Source organism: Amblyomma mixtum, chromosome 1 (genome assembly GCF_055824585.1).
Source record: "Amblyomma mixtum isolate Tamu chromosome 1, ASM5582458v1, whole genome shotgun sequence".
Lineage (NCBI taxonomy): Eukaryota > Metazoa > Arthropoda > Arachnida > Ixodida > Ixodidae > Amblyomma > Amblyomma mixtum.
The window spans coordinates 325,488,408-325,510,110 of NC_143012.1; the positions used below are offsets into that span (position 1 = coordinate 325,488,408).

The 21,703-nt window shown below is 45.6% G+C and overlaps 1 protein-coding gene across 1 annotated transcript in view; it reads left to right on the forward strand.

Moving 5' to 3' along the window:
* LOC149372782 (salivary peroxidase/catechol oxidase-like) overlaps positions 1–21,703 on the forward strand; it is a 114,158-nt gene that overhangs the window by 86,590 nt on the left and 5,865 nt on the right. Inside the window, exons 6-13 of the mRNA XM_089587368.1 lie at positions 634–804; positions 2,529–2,696; positions 3,427–3,528; positions 5,296–5,418; positions 6,269–6,510; positions 8,830–8,962; positions 9,674–9,801; positions 11,941–12,143. Coding sequence (XP_089443494.1) covers positions 634–804; positions 2,529–2,696; positions 3,427–3,528; positions 5,296–5,418; positions 6,269–6,510; positions 8,830–8,962; positions 9,674–9,801; positions 11,941–12,143 — 1,270 coding nt within the window. The remainder of the gene's footprint in view (positions 1–633; positions 805–2,528; positions 2,697–3,426; positions 3,529–5,295; positions 5,419–6,268; positions 6,511–8,829; positions 8,963–9,673; positions 9,802–11,940; positions 12,144–21,703) is intronic.

A 21,703-nucleotide genomic window follows, 5' to 3' on the forward strand; every position in this document is an offset into this window, starting at 1 on the left:
GAAAAACGAGCTTTGCGAAGGACAAGAGAAAAAAAGAACAAATACATGCCTGCAAGCGCTGCGCCCCTGTCGTGTCGGCGCGTCGAAGAGGAAAAAGCGGGGTCAGTGGTGACACAGCGGCCCCATCGTGAAGGCTTCGATGTTCCCATTTCGGGGTCATTTATATTTCTCTTTGACGGCTAATGAAGGTGACGGCGCACGATTTGTTCCTCATTCTTCATAGTCGTCGAAAGTATGCAGAGCACACACTGACCTCGTAACTCCCGTGACCTCCATTCCGTGATTCAGTATCTTTCTGACATTAAACTGAACACAGCCTTGCATTGGATCTAAAAATGGAGTAATAAAATAGTCGATGCCGATATTTTATGTATCAGCATTTCAAAAAGCAACGTCGGGTCATGTAAAATTACCAAACACATTCTGTATCTTGAAATGTGGAAATAAAATTTTGTTTATCGCAGAGCTGCGTTATGAAGCTACCTAAGAAGGCCGATTCATAGATTACGGCCACTCGAAAAGAAAAGAAAAGAGAGTGTTGTGACAGAAACTACCAGGATTTCGGGGATACTATTGCGGTCGTGAGATGTTAGCGTCATTGCTCACACGCGTACATTCTGTGCGTCGGTGCAGGCATTGAGGGTCCCCGCCAAGCAGCAGATGGTGGCGAGCTACCCAAGGCACGTGCCATCAGCAGCTTCATCCACCGTGATTTCGACCGCCCTAACAGGCAGCTCTCCATCTTGGTCATGTCCTGGGGGCAATTCATCGACCATGACCTGACACTGGCAGCACCACCCCGCGGTAAGTAGTCATGCTGCTCCGTTTGGAGAAAAAACAAAACGGAAGAAACTGTGGCCCCTCATACTTTTCTTCACCTGAAAGTTCAGAAAAAAAAAAGCAAAAGACGAAATGCAAAAACTTTGAATCTATACCATAGCTGTGCTGTGGTGTATGTGCTTCCTCCATCGCTGCTCTGTTAGAAGAAAAAAATAAACAGGGTTGATATCAGCACACAGAGTGCAGTGCGGAGGCTTGAAATTTCTTCTGGAATGTGGTATGTGCAGTTCAACGTTCCAAGCAGCCCCCCATTGGCTATGAGGGATGTCGTAGTGGAGCGCTCCGGATTTATTTAAACAACATTGGGTTTTTTAAAGTGCGCTGACATCCCACAACCCACGGGCGTTTTTTTTTTTTTTTCGCCTCCGTCGAAGTACGGTGGCTGAGGCCGAGAGCGAACACTAGACCTTGAGATCAGGAGCCGAACGCCAAAGCTACTGAGTCACCGTACCGGGTGTTTTTCCACATACAAAGTCTGGAACGGAAGGTTTGGTGCACTTTTCCTCGTTTTGCGATCTGCTTAGCTTTCTTCGTAGTTCTCGTAACATCCGAAGAAGAGTTATTTTTTTTTTCTTGTGGTCATTTGACATGTGCTACAGAAAGTTGTTGCCTAGCTCAGTGATGAAACTTCAGTGTGACGCACGCTGTTTGTATGTACATCGCTTCGGTAATGAATAAAATGCGTTGATACAAGCTCGTGGCTTCGGGTACGTTCTGCAACGTCTGGCTGTGTCACTGAAAAAATTTCATGCATGGCCAGTGCAGGGTGAAAGACGCGACGGCACATGTTGTGCTCTAGTGTTTTCTACTCTTTTTGGAAGTGTGCGTTCTCCGTGGTTGCAAGGCGCGGAGATAACCCTACCAGATCGTGCTTCGCTTGCTGTCGAAATTGCATGTCATGTATGGAATGGATCGAAGTGCATTGAAGCTACTTGACTGGAAGCTTGCTGCAGCCGTAGTTAGCTTCGACTGAACTGAAGTTCCGCCAGTTTGTGCAGAGCAGTATAGTGCACTGCTGTGGATTAATGATGTAGCTTTCATCAGTTGTTCAAGTACTACTTCGGCGATAGCGCAGTCTGCCAGTCTGCAAAAAAATTCTGTGAATTCTGAATTGTGAATAGTGTGGCTTGGGGCCAAGCCGATCTGTTTTTTTGGTGGTGTGCGTACCATAGTAATGGAAGCATTGAGTCAAAATCACCGCGCCTTGAACCTTGAACAAGCGCATTATGTCCTTGTAAGTCACCTTTTGAAGTTAAGGCGCAAGATGTCGAGTCCCCGTATTCTTGTAGAGGGACCAAGCATCAGCGCACTTCATCAGCGAGACATCAAGGTGGGACTGAACTTACAATGATAATTTAGATTGTACATAAAAAACTCGATTTTATTTCCCCTTCACATACATACAAGTGTGAAATACAGGCACCTAACTCTGCTTATATTTCATCTCGTGGTACGGAAGACGGGTTCATCAACATGGGACTGACCTTAGGAAAACAATGCCCTGTGCCCCGATTATACGCCTTATTAAGGATCATTTCAATTGGAATACATGCAACCCTCTTTTCACTTGTCCCTGTTCAGTTACATCGCCAGCAATTTAATCAAGCAGGCTATACGTCTTATTTATACCGACGCTTGTAAAAATGCCTCCAAAACCAGCAGACTTAATTTTTCTGTCTTCGGCGCAGATGAGAGAGACCTGGATTTCGAGTGCTGTGGTATTCCTGAGAAGTACCAGCACCCGCTGTGCATGACCATCGAGGTGCCTCGGGATGACCCCTTCTACGGCCGGTACGGCAGGCAGTGCATCGAGTTCAAGCGATCTCTGGCTGGTCAGCGTCCTGGATGCGCTTTAGGTGAGTGAGCTGTCTCTCAGCAGAGGTGAAAAGTGTCGCTGAGGTGTTTTTAAAACTCCGCAGTTCATTCAGACGGATAAGAGTACAGTATGCGGGCAAGCAACCTGTATAAATGTACCACATTTAATCAACATTTTCAACGCTCTACAACACTGGCCATACTAAACGTGTTGTGCACATTCTGGATCTTACTCCCTGGAATTCATTACCTTAACGACGCGAGAACTATTAGAACTAGACACCTAGCAGGCTACAGAAAGGACAACGAGCGTGTAGGCATTAATGTGCACCCCTGACAATACTGACAGCTGCCGCTGCCAAATCTCCACATGAACCAAAAGTGACGTCTTAGCATCATCAGTTGATTTCAGCTATGAGAATGAGATCCGCATGTCTGCCTCAAATGTGACAACGCTGAAATGTTCGTCCTGGCGTTACAAGCAAGAAGTAAACACTTCCTCTATCTTAATGAGTAAAGATACATTTGTACTTACTTGAATTTAGGTCCTAAGCGTGCACTTCGCTTAGCTCTTTCACCCCACACAACGTCTCAGAAAAGACAGTTTTTTCTTCCAGCATATTTTTACTTTTAGATATCAATGCAGAAATGTCATATCTTGTCATATCCTTCTTGTTATTATTGGAATTTCATATTACTGTCTATTAGTGGGTCAGCGAAAATCATGGTTATCAGCTCCCTAATTGCGCTCCAAATTTTTTTTCGTTCAAGGTCCACGGGCTCACATCAATATTCTCACGCACTCTATTGACGCCAACTTCATTTATGGGTCATCAGAGTCCCTTGCCAAGAAACTAAGGTCCTTCCAACGAGGTGAGTTCCTACAAATAGCTTTTTGTCTTCCTTACGCTACACCACCTGCGATGCCGCATCATTTGCTTCGGAGCATGTACCGTCCTTGCCAACAGCGATCAAGCGACGGTGTTTGCGTCTCAGCCGTGTAGTGGAGCCCTTACGGCACCTTAAGAACAAAAAGGTCTCGAAAAGTGACAAGGGTTCTCTCAGCTTCTATAGACTTAGATCCGAAAGGGATCTAAGTGGACCACCAGACAGTTAAAAAGAAACACCGTTGCCTCCTTGCTTTTGGCTAAAACGTTACACGTATGGATATTGAAGAAAAAAAAATCATTATAGAGAAAAGTATGTTTGCATCTCAGTCGTCAATTGCGCCTCCCGGCGAGTATTCGGTTCACAAATCTGTGCAATCCCCACCGGTAATCTATGCGTCTGCAATGTTTCTTGTCGCGTGCTGTAAGCGCTTTTTATCTAAATCTGCCAACTAGCCCAGCATCTTGCTCTTCAGCGGTTCCGCAGTACACCTTCCTCATTACAGTGAATACTTACGGCAGGTGTTTCAGAGAAGCCCACCGCAAATAAAAAAAATGGGGTTTTTGACGTAGAGATAAGCTTTTTGCGGCATAGTAATACCTGTGTTGGTGTTGGTCAAAAAACAGACAAATTATGTTCGCCGCCGTGGCCCAACAAATTTGTGCCATTTCTTGTGCCGTTCCAAAACCGCGACTGCGCGGAGAGCAACGTGACTTGCGTCCACGACGTGACAATCACTGCCCCGTCCAATCTGTGGTAGTCCAGCGTGGGCGGACAGCGATTGTCATGTGGCACAGCGCCACAGAGTGTCGCGATTTGATGGACGTTAAAAAGAGTTAACAAGACTCGCTTGTTTTTTGACGTCCGCCAAGACTGGTACTTTCATGCCGCAATACCTTCTCTGGAGCTCAAAAACCCTATTTTTGAAAATTTAGTGATCGGCTTCGCCTAAACACCTGGTATATTTAAGCCTGGTTACGCTGATGACGAAACTTTTACAGGATATCACTTAAAGCGAAGGCCCAGAATGACATGTTCTCTCCAAAATTGTTCTCTCCCTCTTGCTCCAAAGTTCTACACTCGTTTCTTAACTTGCGCAACCATGCAAAAATTTGTGAAAAATCAACTATTTCAGGTCGAAACGCTATTAGCATGCACATGTATGCTACGCGTGACAGCGAATGACACTTACACCTGGCCGTTAATCTCATTTCTGTGGTACAAGATACTGTAACGTAACTGTATACGAAGGCAAGTCCTCTTGTCGAAACGTTTGCTTGCGGCCTGACTTACCCCGTCAGCCCTTGGTCACTCTCTTTTGAGCTATCAAGAATCGCATCTTCTTCCCTCTTTCTACCATGTAAAGGTAATGTGATTTTAGAATCGCATTACTTTTGGTATGCACAGATTCACTGAGAGAAGTGCCTATATTGCTCAACCACATACCCTATTCCTGCAGGCATGCGTGTTCACTTAATGCAAACAGATTTAAGGCCGAATCATATAACATATCGCATAATAGGCGAAACTGAGCGGCTGGTCGCCGCTCTTGTGCTTCCAGCGTTTATTTTCGCCATGGTTTGGTGAAATGTTTGTGCTGTCTCTTGACGCTGTTTGGATTTTTTTGAAGCCCCATTGCTCTTTTACACTTCAGCAGCTCACTTTATTAAAGCAAAGAGTATTTGCTAGGATCTCCGCGAATTGTTCAATAAACCTGGATAAAAATATTTCGCATTGATGCCCACAATGAAGGACAACTTCGAGTCTGGGATCGTTTCCGCGACCTGGGGCTCAAGCCACTGCTGCCACCGGACTCGGAAAACCCAGAGCGAGACTGCATTTCCCGTCCCAGGCATCTTTTCTGCTTCCTTGCTGGTGAGGCCTTTATTTTCTCAGCACAGCGAGTATGTAAGGCTATCTATATTACAAACCCTGCTTGGTATCAGCCCAAATATCGATAGGCCACAATACTCTGCGGTGAGTACCCATTAGGTATGGTACTATTCGAAAGTATGCATTTCCTTTCTCACCATGTAATGCGTAGAGTGAGCGATGAAATCCTGGCCTACTATTCATTTTTTAACTTCCTCAAGTGCACAAATAAATGTGGAAATAAATGAGTTTTTGAAAATACTGTGCGCTCGCTAAGGGCACAAATGTACAAAACCCATTTGATACAACTATATATTGCTTGGTGATGCATCTTAGTTACAACAATAAGCTACGATGTGCTGACTATCCTTCAAAGGGCTACTCACATGACTGGTGATGGCATACACTCTACATGGTTGCGTTGGAAGAGTTTGTTACGTTAAAAGAGTTTTGCGAAGGACTTCGAATACAGCTGTTGACCTATTTACCCCACATTTATTTTGCAACAGTAGATATGGAACGACGTTAGTACAGCTTTGTTCTTGTTTTATCAGCTAGCTGGTTTGCATCTGAACTTTTAATTACGAGTGCTGCATATTTCTTCACTTCCTTGAATGTGCAATGCAGCCTTTCTCAGTCTCGTATGGCAGCCATGTTACGCGTAATATTTTGACGGTCATCATCAGTGAGTATTACTATCTTCAGAGCAAGAAGACGATCCTTGCATGGACAAAAGGCGCGCGATGTTTAAGGGTTAGCGCGTAGTCGCGAAAAATGACGACCACCTTCATCAAAGCGTTCCTTGTGCAACTGTATACCTCCACGTAATCGGTGCGATCCCGTGCACATGCAGGTGACGAGCGAGTCAACGAGCAGATCCATCTGACGGTGCTACACACTTTCTACGCTCGGGACCACAACCGCATGGCTGATGAGCTTGCCCGCCTCAACCCGCACTGGGACGACGACCGCATCTACCACGAGGTGCGGCACATCATGGCTGCAGCCGTTCAGTTCATCACCTACAACGAATTCTTGCCCATGGCCCTCGGCGAAGAACTCATGATTCGCTACAACCTTACGCTGCAAAAAGAGGTAAGCCACAAAGAAAAGGTATTAAGCTAGACTCTACAGCAAGCTTGCCCGAACGGCTAGGATAGTCCAAGCGACAGAATAACTGAAAATATGATTTCATACGATGTACGTTGGATGTGTGCCTGTGGTGCTGCTGTTGTTTCAAGTGTGTAGGAGTCTGGAGTAAGCTGGGAAGACGAACAAGGAGTACCTAAGAGTCTATGCAAAACCCAGTTTAGTGGTGGGCCTCTGACCAGCTAGTGCGTGTATGGGGTGCGTATTTGATGCCTGGCTCGAGTCTGATGGAGGTCCAGGTCCGAGGTCCAGAATACATGAGGCACTACGAGAGCAAAGTCCCCAGGTCCGCCAGTGGTTCGCGTCTCCTGCTAAAAGAAACAAACACAACTGCCAGGTCCATAATTGCTGCTCACCATACATTACTTGTAGTGACAATAATCGCTTTCAGCAGCTTCATCGCTTTCAAGTTCTGCATTGGTGCCTTTCAAAAGCAAGCTCCACTCAACAGTGCGATTAGCTTTTATCTACCAAACTGAACCATCGAATTTCCAGCTTTGACAGAATACTGGTTGTCAAATAAACTTCATTATTGATAGATCTTTCGCTAGACAAAAGGAATTTCGGGCAGCCTGCATCACCTAGCGGAGGCCCGCAGTGAAGGAGCGATGTCGGCGTTAATTCGCTTTAAGGGAATTGCGAACGTGTTATGCTGGTTGAGTAGTTATTGCATTCGATATCGTCCCGTGAAGGCCACTTTTAGCGTGCACCCACCGATTAGGTGCAACGCAAAATATGCGCCTTTTGGTGAAGCAAGCGCAAGCTTCGAGTTTTAGAATTCTATTTTAAGAATGTCATTCCGCGTCGTAGATTTGTGGAGATAGTCATAAATTAAGCTAGCCTAGCACGCACTCTCCAATGACGCCCACCACAGCCAATATCAAGGAAGGGAAGAGTACCGTTTTGCGAATATATTTAGCTATGAAGGCCTTTCCAAGGTGCCCCAAAATATAGCGAGAGTGGATTGAACTATACATTTTTTTAAGGATTTGTTGTCATTGCCTTGAGAAGATTTTGCTATATTCGCACTCACATTGCGCAGCATGACTACGTCGAATTCCTCATTAGTGTTGAACTGAATTAAGATTTCGCTGTTTTGTGCTTCTATATTTAAATGTTGAACTGAAGACAGTGCATATAGAATAAGGAACGTGCTCAGCATACTACTGCGACGCCCATGGCTAGCGATACGGCATGTTCTCGTTAGCGGCCGTCTTGAGAAGCGGAGATATACCACCAGAGGCTACAGAAGATTAAACACCTATGCGAATGGTAGTGTATGAATTTCAGAAAGGGCACTTCGTCACAAATTTCACTTGTTGTTGAGGAATACCTCAAATTGTTCAGAAGTGTGTAACACGTAAGAGCGATGACCAGAATAACAGGAACCCACTTGCCAAAAAGGTCTCTGTTAATTGTCTTCTCACAGAAAGTTTGCAGGTATGATCGTAGGTCAGAACGCGCGCCGGCTAGTTCACAGGCTTGAACATCGAATAAAGTTACCCCAACATCATGATGACTAGTGTAGAGAAATACTGAGAAAAGCCACCCTGAAGGTACTCCTAGTGTATGTTAGAAAGTGAGGGGACAAAACCAAATCTACTAAACGAACTTTGCATATGCAAGTTGCAAATTTACCTAGTTATGAGTGTATTGAAAATTTGATCGACTCCTCAAAAGCAAACCGGTCATCACCTACAGTGTCCGTTTTACTTTGCCTCCCGCGAAGTCCAGCGAACAAGAGTTCGGGCAATGCTCTGGTCAGTGTCGTTTCAATCGGCATATTTGAAGCAGGTTTCCAACAAAACGAGTTTGATCACCCTTTGTGCCCTTCCATATGAATGTGACGAGGCTGCTACTGTTTTTGTCATGTTCTCTGATGAGGCCTCTACTTTGTGAGCGGAGGTAGCTCGCGTATTTGCGGTCATACCTTTTTGACTTCTTCTCACCCTTCTTGCTGAACCTTGATGCTTGGGAGCGCTGGCAAGAAAATACATTTTGGCATTTTGTTCGTATGAGGAAAAGTTAATTGGCTTTTCGCTGAAGAAGCACTTTTTATTAAACCCATGTTAACCAAAGTTTTGAATCATTTTGGCTAGTAAATTGGTTATTTAAGAATATCTTAAGAATTCGAAGCAATATAATCTTGGTCAACGAAACTGATGAGCACTTGGCCCGTGACGTGCATTCATTTGCTTTACCGTCCGGTCAGGACCATGCTGCCTTTGAAAACTACTGACGGCTGCACTATGTTCGTTGTTGCAGGGTTATTGGCATGGCTACGATCCAAATGTCAACCTGGCTCTGTCCAACTCATTTCAATCAGCAGCCTTTAGGTTCGGCCACACGTTCATCCAGGGCATGGTCAGGCGCTACAACAAGTACCACGAGTTTATCGGTAAGCTCTTTACTGGCGCATATCACTGCGTTTATAACAACACTGGTCCAAATGATTAAATATGTTTTAGAAAGATAGCATATTATTGCCTGTATTTATATTCACTTGTTTATATCTTCGTGTGACTGGACAGGTTCAGTGGACAGGTACACTTTGAGTGGCAGGTGCACTGGAAGAAGCACGGTGTTGGTATTTATTTCGCTGATAGCTCGAGACGGCGATCGCATCACAGGATCACATGGCATGGCCGGGTGCTGATTGGTCGCTGGCGTGTGTGGCATGAGGCCACGTGACATGAGTGGCTTGGCAGGCGAGCTAGTCACGTCACATAGCCGAGCGACACGAGCAAAATGATAAAATAAATTAAACGCTGTGTGACACTCATTTGCCACCACTTGCGAGTTAGTTTTTTTCCTCCTGTTGCGCTAACAAGTGGTGTGATTACCTTCAGATGATCACTTGCTACCTCGTGCCTCACTTGACTTTATTCTGACCCTTCCTTACCAGGAACCTTGCACAGGTACTACTTCTAGGAAGAAATTGTACCTTTCAATGCAGTTGTGTTAATTTAAAACTACCAGCCGTGTAGTAGTTTCATAATATGTATACTTTGATGCACTTCCTGTGCAGCACACGGTTGCTCCTGCTTCATTAGTGCCACAGATCAGCACGAACTCTTCGCCACCTAAAAGATACTTTGTGGCACTGCAGGGGAAGACATGCTACGAAACCTCCTTCGGCAGCCGTTCATCGTCTACCAACCTGGGAAGCTTGACGAACTGGCAGGAGGTCTCATAAACACACCGGCTCAGACTTATGATCCATTCGTCACTCAAGAGGTACGTTCATGTGCGCACCACATAAGTTGCCTCTGGCGCTCTGAAGAAGCTTGCCATCAGCGTTATTATTTAATTGATATCATGGCGCTTAAATGCGCCGCGGCTGCCATGTGCTCCGCGTTAGTCGTTAAGCACTACTTGTGTTTGCTAATTTAGAAGAATTCTCTTGCTGACGGTACTAGCCTTCATTCTTTTGTAGGTACGAATTGCGCACAAAAGACACACACAGGAAAACACACGAGGGAGACTGAAAGAGCGCAAACTATCAACTGGTGTTTATTAGATTCAGTGCCGCTTTATAGGCAGTGTGCACACGTGCCTACAAAGAGGGGATAGTTTGCGCTCTTTCAGTCTCCCTCGTGTGTTTTCCTGTGTGTGTCTTTTGTGCGCAATTCGTACCTACAACAGTATGCACCAACTCGCCCAACAAGAAGTTCTTCTTAACTAGCCTTCATTCATCTTTCAGTCGATACGTTTCATATTAGATGCCATTTGCAAGTGGTTTTGTGTGATACCGCGTGTACTAAAAGCAGGCTAATTTGCACAGCTTATGTTATAAATTTATTATCTCCATTATCCTCATCCAGACTCAGTCTACTGCAAGACAAACACCTCTGCTAGAGATGTAAAATTACCCCTGCCTTGTGTCACCCACGGCCACCGTATCCATCCGAAATTCCTAACTTCCTAACCTCCTAACCTTATCGCTCTGCTTGCACTTACTGACGTGTCTAAAAACTTGTTGCAGTAATGCGTACGGGTGTGCGAATTTTCGAAATAAAGCGAATGGAATATTGTCACGTAGTGGTGACTGCAGTACGGCGAACAGGAAAACAGCGAAAACGTCTTCGAAACGAAACTCTTTATTTGGGCTGACTTGCGCCCGCAAAGAACTGAATCACTCGACGGCGGCGTAGCAACAAGCGTGCTCGGCGGTCGTCGAACAGAATGACCGCCGCTGTCGGCCTTGCTCTTTTTAAAGCTGATAGAGAACATTCGAGATAAAGCTTGGAAAGTTACTAGAACATTCTGGCGCAAACTAGAACCGGCTCCGCCTGGATGCGATCAATCGAGAAAAATCTAGGCGCGTCTTGCGCCACAAACGAAGCTATAAAGCGGTGTGTCGGCAGCCTTGAAGCATGAACAAACAAACACTACAAAACATTACAAAGATTTGCGGCAATATCATCGATTACATTCGCTGAACGATTAAATAGTGCGCGCTCTAAATTATTCGAAACGAACCTAATGTGCTCCCAAGTTCACGATTAGTTTTGAAATAATTGGCACCAAGCTGAATAACAACCGCCTATTTCAAAACCCGCTACAACAAACTAACGTTTTTTTCGGTGTTTGTTGCAATGGAGCGCTATCAACTCGCCCAGCTCGCTCTACTTCTTTTTCAGAACGTCTGTTTGGACGTCTTTTTCAAAATCAGGGCCCACTTTGACGCCACACAGACTGCAGCCGCGATTGGTTCGCGCAGGAGGGAAGGTTGAGAAAGTTTACCTCGAAGAAATGCTGTGAAAGTTCCGATACCGGCCTAACACGGAACTTTCTTTTGCGTTGAATCTATTCAAAAAGTGAAAAACGCAGTATTGAAATAACTTAATCTGCTCACAGAGGAGACCTTCACGGCACAACTACCAATTTCGAGGTGCAGTCCTCGTTTGCGGCCTAACACTAGCCCAGCAAAACACGAAACCTCGTCTTCCCGTCATTCCCACGATGGATGAATTGATCTTTAAGAAACTTATAGACTGTGGCGCCAGCTTCCTCTCTAGATAATATTTCGAAACTTTATGGCAACATCGTCTGCTCGGCTGTTCTGTGGACGCGACACAACCCCTTCTATTAATATGCTCGCGCACAAAGGATGCAATAGCTGGCGTCACGAGCAGACGAGCAGACGACGCTGCAACAGGCAAGAGCAGTGTACGCGTGCGCGTTCTCACGTGCGTTTCGCCACTGCGGTCCTGCATGGCACGCTGAATGACCGTCTGGTAGATGTTCCCTTACTATTACTAAAAAAACTGTAGACGCAGAAATTTGAACTGACTGCCGAATCTGAAGTATACCATGCTTTCTGCCCTTACACGCTGTTCATTTAGCACTTTCCTCAAACAACTCTCCGTGCAGGTGACGAACCACTTGTTCCAAAACCCCGAGGAGCCGTTCGGCAAGGACTTGATCGCCATCAACCTCCAGAGAGCTAGGGAGCATGGCGTGCCTGGCTACAACTCGTTCCGCGAGTGGTGCGGGCTCCCTCGGGCGCACACATTCGCCGACTTCGAACCCTGGCTCAACAACAACACGGCGTTCCGCTATTCCCAGATATACAAGTAAGCTGATCAACGGAGGAGTTTTCTTTCAATACTGCGCTGTATTAATCGTGCCAGGTGCACACCTTTGTGTTTTTCCTCATACGTAGTGCTGAGACATGAACATCTACACATTCAACATGTTTCATTCAATGCGATACAAAGTTGTGAATACATAATAGTACGGGAGAGTTGCAGGCTGATGGCGGCCTGCACCCCGTGTTTGTTGCTACGACACAGCGTTCTGCTAGGCGTCGGCACAAAGAAAGCAAACCACCCCGATGTGCATCATTGGGAGCAAGCGTTCTGTTTTAAGTAAAGGTGTAGCAGCATTTTACTTGCATCGAAATGTCTTACTATAATCCTACCTTATTCTTCACTGTTCAGGGTTGTGCCTTGAGAGGCAAGCGCTGCCGCTTGATGCCTTCTTCGTGAAATTGAAATAAGTATGAAATGTAAGAACTGAGGATTACTCAGGAGCACTAAAACTGGTTCATTAGTTATAGCTCAAGGATGGGGACAAGCAGAAGCCAAACAATGACTACAAACAGTTGTCTGCGTGGCGTAATATGTGCAATACAATTAGCCGACACATGCATATCATGACACGATCTACGATATACTACATGTCAGCCCTCGATAACTGCTAGAAAAGTAAGGGCTGTGGCCTGCACTTGACCGTCTTGACAACCAGTGATTGACTGAGCTTAAAATCTATGGCAAGTGGCCATCCTCACCGCTGCTCTGTTCTTGAGGCTAGCTCGAAAGATGGTCGTAGCCCCGGAGGCTTCCATCGAGCCCTTCCACCAGCATGCGCAACGTCATCTTCCTCCTTTTTATTTCACACATGTCCTAGCAAAAATAATGCAAAACCGTGTCATCAACGCTGTTTTTAGACATCGCGCCTCACAACTGCCTATATGCAAAGGGTGAGCCAAGTTTTATCCTCTCAGCGTGGTATGCTTACTACTGACTGCAGCTGTACATTTCACTCCAACAATCAGTGGTGCTCACTGTGACTCTACTCGTCCGCCTCCGCATCTACCGCAAACCGTACGAAAATGCTAGTCAATGTTAAGCTCTGCGAGGTTTAGTTATTATTTGGGGTTCTTGTAATTGCTTCGCTTCATCAGCAGCGATCCAGAAAACGCTGTTGCATCACGCATCCCTGTGAAGATGAAATGCAAACTATTTGCGGTATCGCAGCCTAAAATGCAGACCCTGATATTAAACAGCTCTGTCTATGCGTCGACCGCTGACCACTGCTTTGGCTGCAGTAGAATGTAATGCAACAATATCCAATCTCAGTTTGAGCATTGCTGTTGGTAGCTCCGCTCTCGGCCAACCCGCAGAACAACCTGGTACTCTAAGCATGCTTTTCCGCACTACACTTGTGTTGTTGGGTGGTGTGCAGTAAGGAACGGCAGGAAGGAATACAAAATAAAAGATAACGTTGCAAGGTATTTCGCCCATCATGAAAGCGACGAAGTAGGAGTAACGCTTTACTTCTCTTCTGTCTCGTGATTACAACGGTGACACGGCACTTTCCATACATTGGGGTTTCAAAAGAATGTTTTGAAAAGAATTGGGCTGGCTATACAGGACGTTATTTTTTAAGGCTTACAGGTTTTTATTTAAAGAACTGTTAGAAAGACATAGGACAGGTCTGTGTACGTCGATTGTACAGCAAGCAGCGTATTGTGTACGTGATTGAGCTCAATTAATAGACGACAAAAACTGAAGTTAATAAACTTTTTATTTTTGTTTTAGGGCGCGAGATTACACTGCAGAGTCGAAGGCCGTCAACTTAGAAGGCGAGCGCAGTTTTTGAACATTCAGAACCGCTGTTATGGTTTGAAATAACGAAGGTCAAAAATTAGGATATGGAAGCTCGTTGAGTTGGCTTTGCCGCCTTTCACATTTATTAAATGGCGTCGCTTGCATTTTTAACGGAGACAACACAAACGCACGTTGTGAATTTAGTGACGCACAATAAGTTAGCGTCACTTAGGCAACAATAGCAAGCGCAGCAACACCTTTTTTTTTTTTTAATGTGAAACGCGGTAAAGCCAACTCAGCGAACTTTCAGAAGCGTTCAGGAGAGCAAGCTGCCGGGCTAGTTGGTGAAGCATGTTAAATTGAATTCAGCGCAAAAAAACAGACAAGGGACAAAGAGAGACACACTGAGACGTTCACGAGCGCTCACGAGGTGAGCGCTCGTGAGCGCTATTCACCTCGTGAGCGTTCGTTCACGAGGTGAATAGCGCTCGTGAACGTCTCAGTGTGTCTCTCTTTGTCCCTTGTCTGTATTTTTGCGCTGAATTCAATTTAACTTTCAGAAGCGTATTTTTCGCGCTCGATATTTCGAAGCACAATGCCGATTCTGAAAATTTAAAAACAGAGCTCGACTTCAGAGTTGACAGCATTCGGTGTCGCGTAATAATCGGTCACCATATTGTTACAAAGAAGACGACGCTGGCAGTGGCGCGGCACGGAGCGCCCGCGCTCCACCCAACAACACAACTGTAGTGTGGAAAAGCATGCTTGGAGTACCAGGTTCAGCGGGTTGGCTCGCGCTCGCTGCGCCTTCCGGATTTCACCCCTATTTTCCAAGCTGAGTTTCTGGCAGTAGTTCTTGCTCTGCGCAAGCTTCATCCTTCTATTTCTGCAGTGTCAGTCATTACGGATTCTTTATCTTTGTGTTCGTCCCTCGCATCGCATGTTGACTGTCCCACTTTAAGCACATTTTTAGCGCTCCTTCCTTCGAATTTGAGCCTTGTTCACTTGATATGGGTACCCGGCCACAGCAACGTGACTGTAAATGAGATCGCGGATAACCTTGCAAAGGCTTCCCTATAGGCGGCCCGGTGTTGCCCATCATCCCGGCTATAGCGAATATCACAGCATCTAGGTTCCGGCGACGAGCTTTATTAAGCACGCAAGAGACAGCACTTTTAACATCGGTGAAATATCAGCATTTGAAATATTCCTGGAGCAGGAAAGTTTGTCAATCTCGGCAGCTAGAAGTATCTCTGACGAGGTTGACGAGGTGCCACAGGTCTGTTTGTGACACTGTTCAAAATTTCTTGCTGGAATCTCATCGACTGCCTTGCTAAAGCTTTCAGTATTTTCTTTTTTATGCTTCATTATTTTTCGAATTAATTTCTCTCTTCTCTCTCTTTCTCTCCAATCCGAACTCCTACTTCTTCTGGAAGACACCCCCGGTGTTCCTCTCCCGTGTGCTTTTCTTTTGTCTTTACTATGTACAGGTGAATACCAACCTTTACCTCCCGATTCTTGGCCGATCCTCCCGTGTGGGTATGTGCCATTCTGTCAAAGGCTACAACAACAACCACAACAACAACAGCTCGCGCTAGGCCAGCGGCCATTAAATCATCTCTTATCCATCGTTCGCCACGCCTCATTCTTCGGCTGTCCGCCGCGTTACATTTGGTGTGAGGTGCTGGGGTCCTTTGATCGCCATCCTGGTCACGGAGCTTCGGTGTCCTGCGCCTGCCGTGGACGTCGGCCGTGAGTACGTGGCCCGCACCGCACGGCCGTGCCCCAGCCCGCCCGACCTGAACCGACCACGCCGCTCACCCCAGCCCCGTCCCCCGCTCAGATCACAAGACACGACGACCTCACGCCGTTGCCGCGACCATAATGACCCGACAGGCCCAAGACCCTGCCCACACATGAGGACACCGCCCCCCTGCCCCTGCCGTTCGGTGCGTCCAAGGACCTAGGCCGCAGCTCCTGGCACCCTCCGGCTCGGATGCTTCGTGGACCAGGACTCATCGGCCTATCATCTCATCCACCGTGGCGGCCAGCACTTCATCACCTTGCCACTTCTTTTCTGCCCCCGAAGCCATCGCTGAATCGCTCATCCCTTCGTCCATGTCTTCTTGAGTTTACGATCGGGACGATCGCTCGGTGGCCCCGGGTAATGTTACGAAGGAGACGAAGCTGACAGTGGCGCGGCACGGAGCGCTCGCGCTAGGCCAGCGGCCGTTAAATCATCTCTTATCCATCGCTCACCACGCCTCATTCTTCGGCTGGCCGCCACGATACAATATATTAAAAATAGAAAGAATTTGGTCAGTCAATTTTAGTTTATTAGTCGTCTATTAATTGGGCTCTCTCAGGTTCCTAATCTCCCCATTACTTTACAAACCACCTTCACACACCACAGCGAGGTATCTCTAACGGTTTTTTATAATAATATCTGTGAACGTTATACGAACTCACCCGGTTAGCGATAGTTCGATTCCAAGTTTATTAACATTCTTAGTTAGACGCCTTCGGGGGTATGTATCGCAGAAAGAGGCCCTTAAGTGGAGTACTGCAGTGGGAGCGCTTATGAAGCTCAGTTGTAGTAAATAAACTTGAGCTAGATAAAGAGCAGTAAGGCATGTTGCCGGGCTAGTTGGTTTTACATCTTGAAACCTGGAATAAGACCACCTTGGCGATAATAATTTCACAAGGACAAAAGAGACGAGCAGACTGGCGCCTGTCCGTTGTCTCCTCGTCTCTTTTGTGTGTGTGAAATTATTTGCGCCAAGGTGGTTTTATTCCAAGTTTCTAGATAAGAAGTAAATAAACATCTAATAGAGCAATGAAACATGTATTCAAAAATCCCAGTAACAATTTTATATAAAAATATATTAGCAATTAAAACAATTTACGACACGGCAATACATCCACACAAGAAAATTCATAGAAAATTGTGTACTATGTCAGGGAAAAGTAAGGGATCAATGAGGCAAAATTATTCACAAGCGAAAGAAGGGAACGACCGTTTGAATCATGAATTAGTGACGGTGAGCATGTAACACTGAGAGATAGACTGTTGCAATGGCTAACTGCAGAAAATTCAACTGTCAGGTTACTGTAGTGAGTACTCAAGGTATAGAAAGTTGCTATGCAGAGAAAAACGCGTGTTAGGATTATTGAGCCCAATTTTATTAATACAAGATGAGCATTAGAGAGGAACAAACTAGTCGGAAGAAAATTCAATTCGCTGAAAAGCGGAGGGACACGAGAATTATAAGAGCTCGATGTTTTGAATTGAACAGCTTGATTTTGGATGCGTTCAGGAGGTGTTAATTGATATTGGTATGCAACTCCCGGTACCTAACACAGTCATTGGAGTGACTATGGACGTAAGCATAATAAAGCGTGGCTGGCGTTCGTGTGGTGAAGTTACGCGCTTTCAAGTGAATCCATAAGCCGTACAAAGTATTTTGGTGAATTTGTTTCATATGAGCAGTGAATTTCAGACATATACCAAAGTCTGCATCAAGGAATGATAAATGATCAAAAGGGTGTATAACTTGAGAGTTGATCAAAACTAGCACTCAAACTTTCCTCTCTTCGTTTCACCAGTGGGAAGTCAGAACGGAAATTCTTGATTCGTTTAGACGTATGAGACCACCTAGCTAGGATTCGCTACACGCGAGGCGTACAGCGGTCTCTGCTTTCCACAGCACTGCTGGACAGCAATAGACGGAGCCTCGCTGTTTCTGCAAAGTTTATCGTCACGAAACAGGAGAGTCTCCTCCAAGTTTGACTCTGGCTGAAATGAAAAACGTGTTGTGCCATGAAGCACACTATTTTTGCTGCACCAAGCAAGAGCAAACTTCGGCTACTTGTACAAATCGTGTTCAGGCCGCGACATGCAAAAGACTGCATGCGACGACTGTGTGCTCCGGAGACAACAAAACTTCGGTTCAGTCAAGCTGCGCCCGAACAAGGGCATTTTACGCGAACGCGTAAAGATACCTTTCGCTCCACGCGTTTGAAAACACAAGACGGGGCAAGGATCGCAACTACCGTGTCCTGTCGTACGTCTTCAGCTGCAGAATCAGTTCAATGACTCTCGTTGTTGTTGTTGTTGTCGTCAAGATAATGGCGCGTGCCCACTGCGGGGGCTCGCTGTTGCGCCTCGATGTTGTCAGGGCATCGACTACAATGCGACTGATTCAGTCTTTGTGAAACAAGTGCAAACGGAAGGAACACGCTTTGAAGGCACAAATACATTTAGTTGGAGCACTGACGACGGCTTTATCAAGCTCCTCATAAAAGCCGAATCTGGTGTTGAACGTCGAATCCGATTCGAAACTGCTGCTGAACATATGGAAGAACCAACCGTGGAATCGACGGGACGTTAGTCAACTTAGAGACAAGAACAAAGCGCAGAGTCGCTTAGCTCTCTTCTTAGGCTACTTTTGAAGAAAAGGCATCATCTACCTGCGATGACAAAGCCATCCATCAATGCATCGACCGTGGTCACGCATCAAAAATGCAATAAACCTAGCCAGAAATAGCACGTCCGTAGCGGTCTTGAGTTGTTGTTGTTATTGCTGTCCTCTAAAAAATGGCGCGTACCCACTGCGGGGGATTGGCGAAGACACAGGCGGCGACTGACAGGTGCTCGGAATGTTAAAGAATGAAATAAATGAGGAAAAAAATGTAATGGAATTAATGATAATAATAATAATTAGGAAATAAATGAAAGAAATTCACATGAGTAAATTGAAATAGGCTAAACAAGTACTGTTAGGTCGGTGACTGAAATAGGCAACCGGGCTATACATGCCATGATTGGAAAGCTTTCGTTTCAGAGAAATAATGACCATGAGAAAGAGCTTAGGACGGCAGCCGTTTAGTGTCTGTAAGGAAAGTTTGAATGGCGGAGAGCACATTCCAGTAACTGTGCCCAAGGAAGGAAGCACCAGGGGACAGAACAACCTCATCAGAGAAACTTAGACCTAGCTGACGTAACGGATGCTCCAGCAGGCGGCTTCATAAAGAGGAGAAACGGCGGCAGGTCAACCAGAAATGATCTATCGTTTCGGGTTCGTAGCTTGGGTAGGAACGATCGAATCTTAATTCTCTTCTTCTCCTCGAGCTGCCCATTCCCTTCATTCTACGTCGTCTTCAGCAGGTTCATTGAAGCTTTATAGAGTCTCTTGAACTGGTATAACAGCCTTGAAGGAGGTGTAAATTGTTACCCTAGAACAGATATGCCTTAATGAGCCCGCCACGCAAGTTACAATAGAGCTAACATCGCCAGTGGGCTGCCGACAGGGAATTGTATTTTCTAGACTTTTTCCAGGCACATGAACAGTGTGCAACTTAAACATTTCTGCCCTATATTGCACTCTGATGCAGAGGCCATTTCGTAGCTTTTTAGGCAGCGCACCGCCATTGTTTTCACCTCCTCATTAAAATGACCAGCTCCGCCTTTCGGTGTACAGTGTGAATATTTTGCGGGAATGGCTTTAACAAACGAATATGAACCAGTACGACTCCTTGTGAACAGCCGCCGCGGTGGCTCAGTGGTTATGGTGCTCAGTTGTTCGCCCAAAAAAACGTGCGTTCGATCCCTGCCGCGGCAGTAGCATTTCGATGAGGCGATCTGCTAAAGGCCCGGATACTGTGCGATGTCAGCGCACGCTAAAGAACCCCAGGTGGTCGAAATTATCCGGAGCCCTCCAATACAGCGACCGCCATAGTCTGAGTCGCTTTGGGACGTTAAACCCCATAAAGCAACTCGCTATGAACAGTTTCTCTTCTTTACCACCTGGACTATACCAGGTCGGAACAATGTTGGAAAACTTTTGAGTTTGACGCTCCCGTTTGTTAATGGCTAATCCAGCAATGGAAAGACTTGAACCATTGGCAATTGTCAGCTTGCTGCTAGGTATAACATCTAACATACAGAGCTTTTTCGAATCCATTATTATGATCTCCCTTTAATTAATTTATTTATTTTATTACCCTCATGTCCCGAGGATATTAAAGTTGGCAGTGGTTAAACTCAATGTACAAGGAAGCAGCAGAAAATGTTAGCAGGTTTAAGGCGGCAAATAACAAACAAACACCGTAAAAACAATTTCAAAGAGGCACGTTGGTGGCCTGCCCCTCGCTTGGCACCGTTTTTCATTTTTCCCCTTCATGAAGTAGCAACAGTACAACAGCATAAGTACTGAAAACTAATATCCGTCGATTTCTTCCCCCTCGCCTAACTCAATCGTTCTTCACAATGAATGTTACTTTTAGCCGCCCGTGTTTTAAACAATAACCATTCCATATATTCTGGAATTGCTTCACTTGTCGTATTACGTATGCGCCTTAAAAAAGCCTGTCGATTGCTTTCTAACCACGGTGGAAGAATATTCTTCCACCGAGGGTCAAACTGTGCTAGAGTGCCTCAATGGGACAGCACCGAAACGCGCGGGCATTGAGTCATTCTAAAGTGCGAATTTTGCCTGCGCCATCTACAGTTGCGCCTCGACACCATAAGTCCGACCGGCAGAACAGGGTCACTTTTGCCTCCGCGTTCAGAGAGGGCGCGTCGGCTCCGTCCACTACTCACTGTGCGTTAGCCGCCTGGAATGCAGTTGCCATATGGAAAGGTAAACTTCGCTTCAAATTGAGAGGAATTTCTATTGTTGCCGACATTTACATGCTTCTAAATAGCCGCGCCTGAAGAGGAATTTATGAAAGCCATAGACCATTCACAATTTCGCATGTTCACTGACACGAATGTGAACGTTTGTCCAATCGCAGTGAAATAGTGTACACTGAACGGCATGTTTAACTAAAACTATTACTTTCATTAAATTGGTTTTCCTCTGTACAGCTCAAAGATGACTGCCGCTCTAGCGAAACACACAACAAATCGTTTCATTTGAACAATGATTAAAAGAAAAATCATATGAACTTCGCTCTGATCAGAAGATTTGCAAAATAAAACTCAATATAGTGCTACGAGCATAAAGTTGAATAATGAATTTCAGGGAAACGTAGGCGCTTGCACTGCGGCCGTATAAGTTGGACACTCGGGCTAATTTTCCAGCTCCCAATGCCCTTCGGCTGAACTATATTTGAACCCCACTAACACCAGCTTTTAAATAAATCATTCCCGGGTAGCACCGAAACGTTGGAACAATGTTACATTTTTTTTCGTCAAACGTTAATTCAATGTTCTTAATATCTTTTTTTTTCTGAAGTTTTCGCAATGTTACAAGTAACCGCTCAAATAACACCTTCTCTAAAAACCATTAAACAATTAAACAACATAAAGGAACATTCTGGAAAATAGTGAAGCAACCCTGCACGAGCAAGCATGCCCGCCAGTTGTGACGGAACACAACTTGCAATGCATTGCAAGACCCAACGATAGTGCCGCTTGGTCTCCACTATACAGCGCTACATGCAAATTGTATACATTCACCTGCGAAGGGATACCACTAAGTCAAGCTTATAAACCCATCACTGACGTGTGCCTCATTGAAGATAGAGGCGAATGGGCAATAAGCAAAGTTTTTCAACAAAACAATGTCGCTGTCCATGCAATCTATGGCATACACAATCTAAGAGATTTACCGTATAAACTCTTTTAAGGGTCACAATTTTTTTTTAATTCGTGTGTCAAGTTTGAAGCTGCGGACCTTGCACGAATTAATGCCCAGACTTTGACTCACGTGTATTCATCTGAATCAGCGAGCTCTTAACCGTTTCCATTTCGTAATTGCCAACTCCTATTCATCCTCCATTTCCCATGTGTTGTCAGG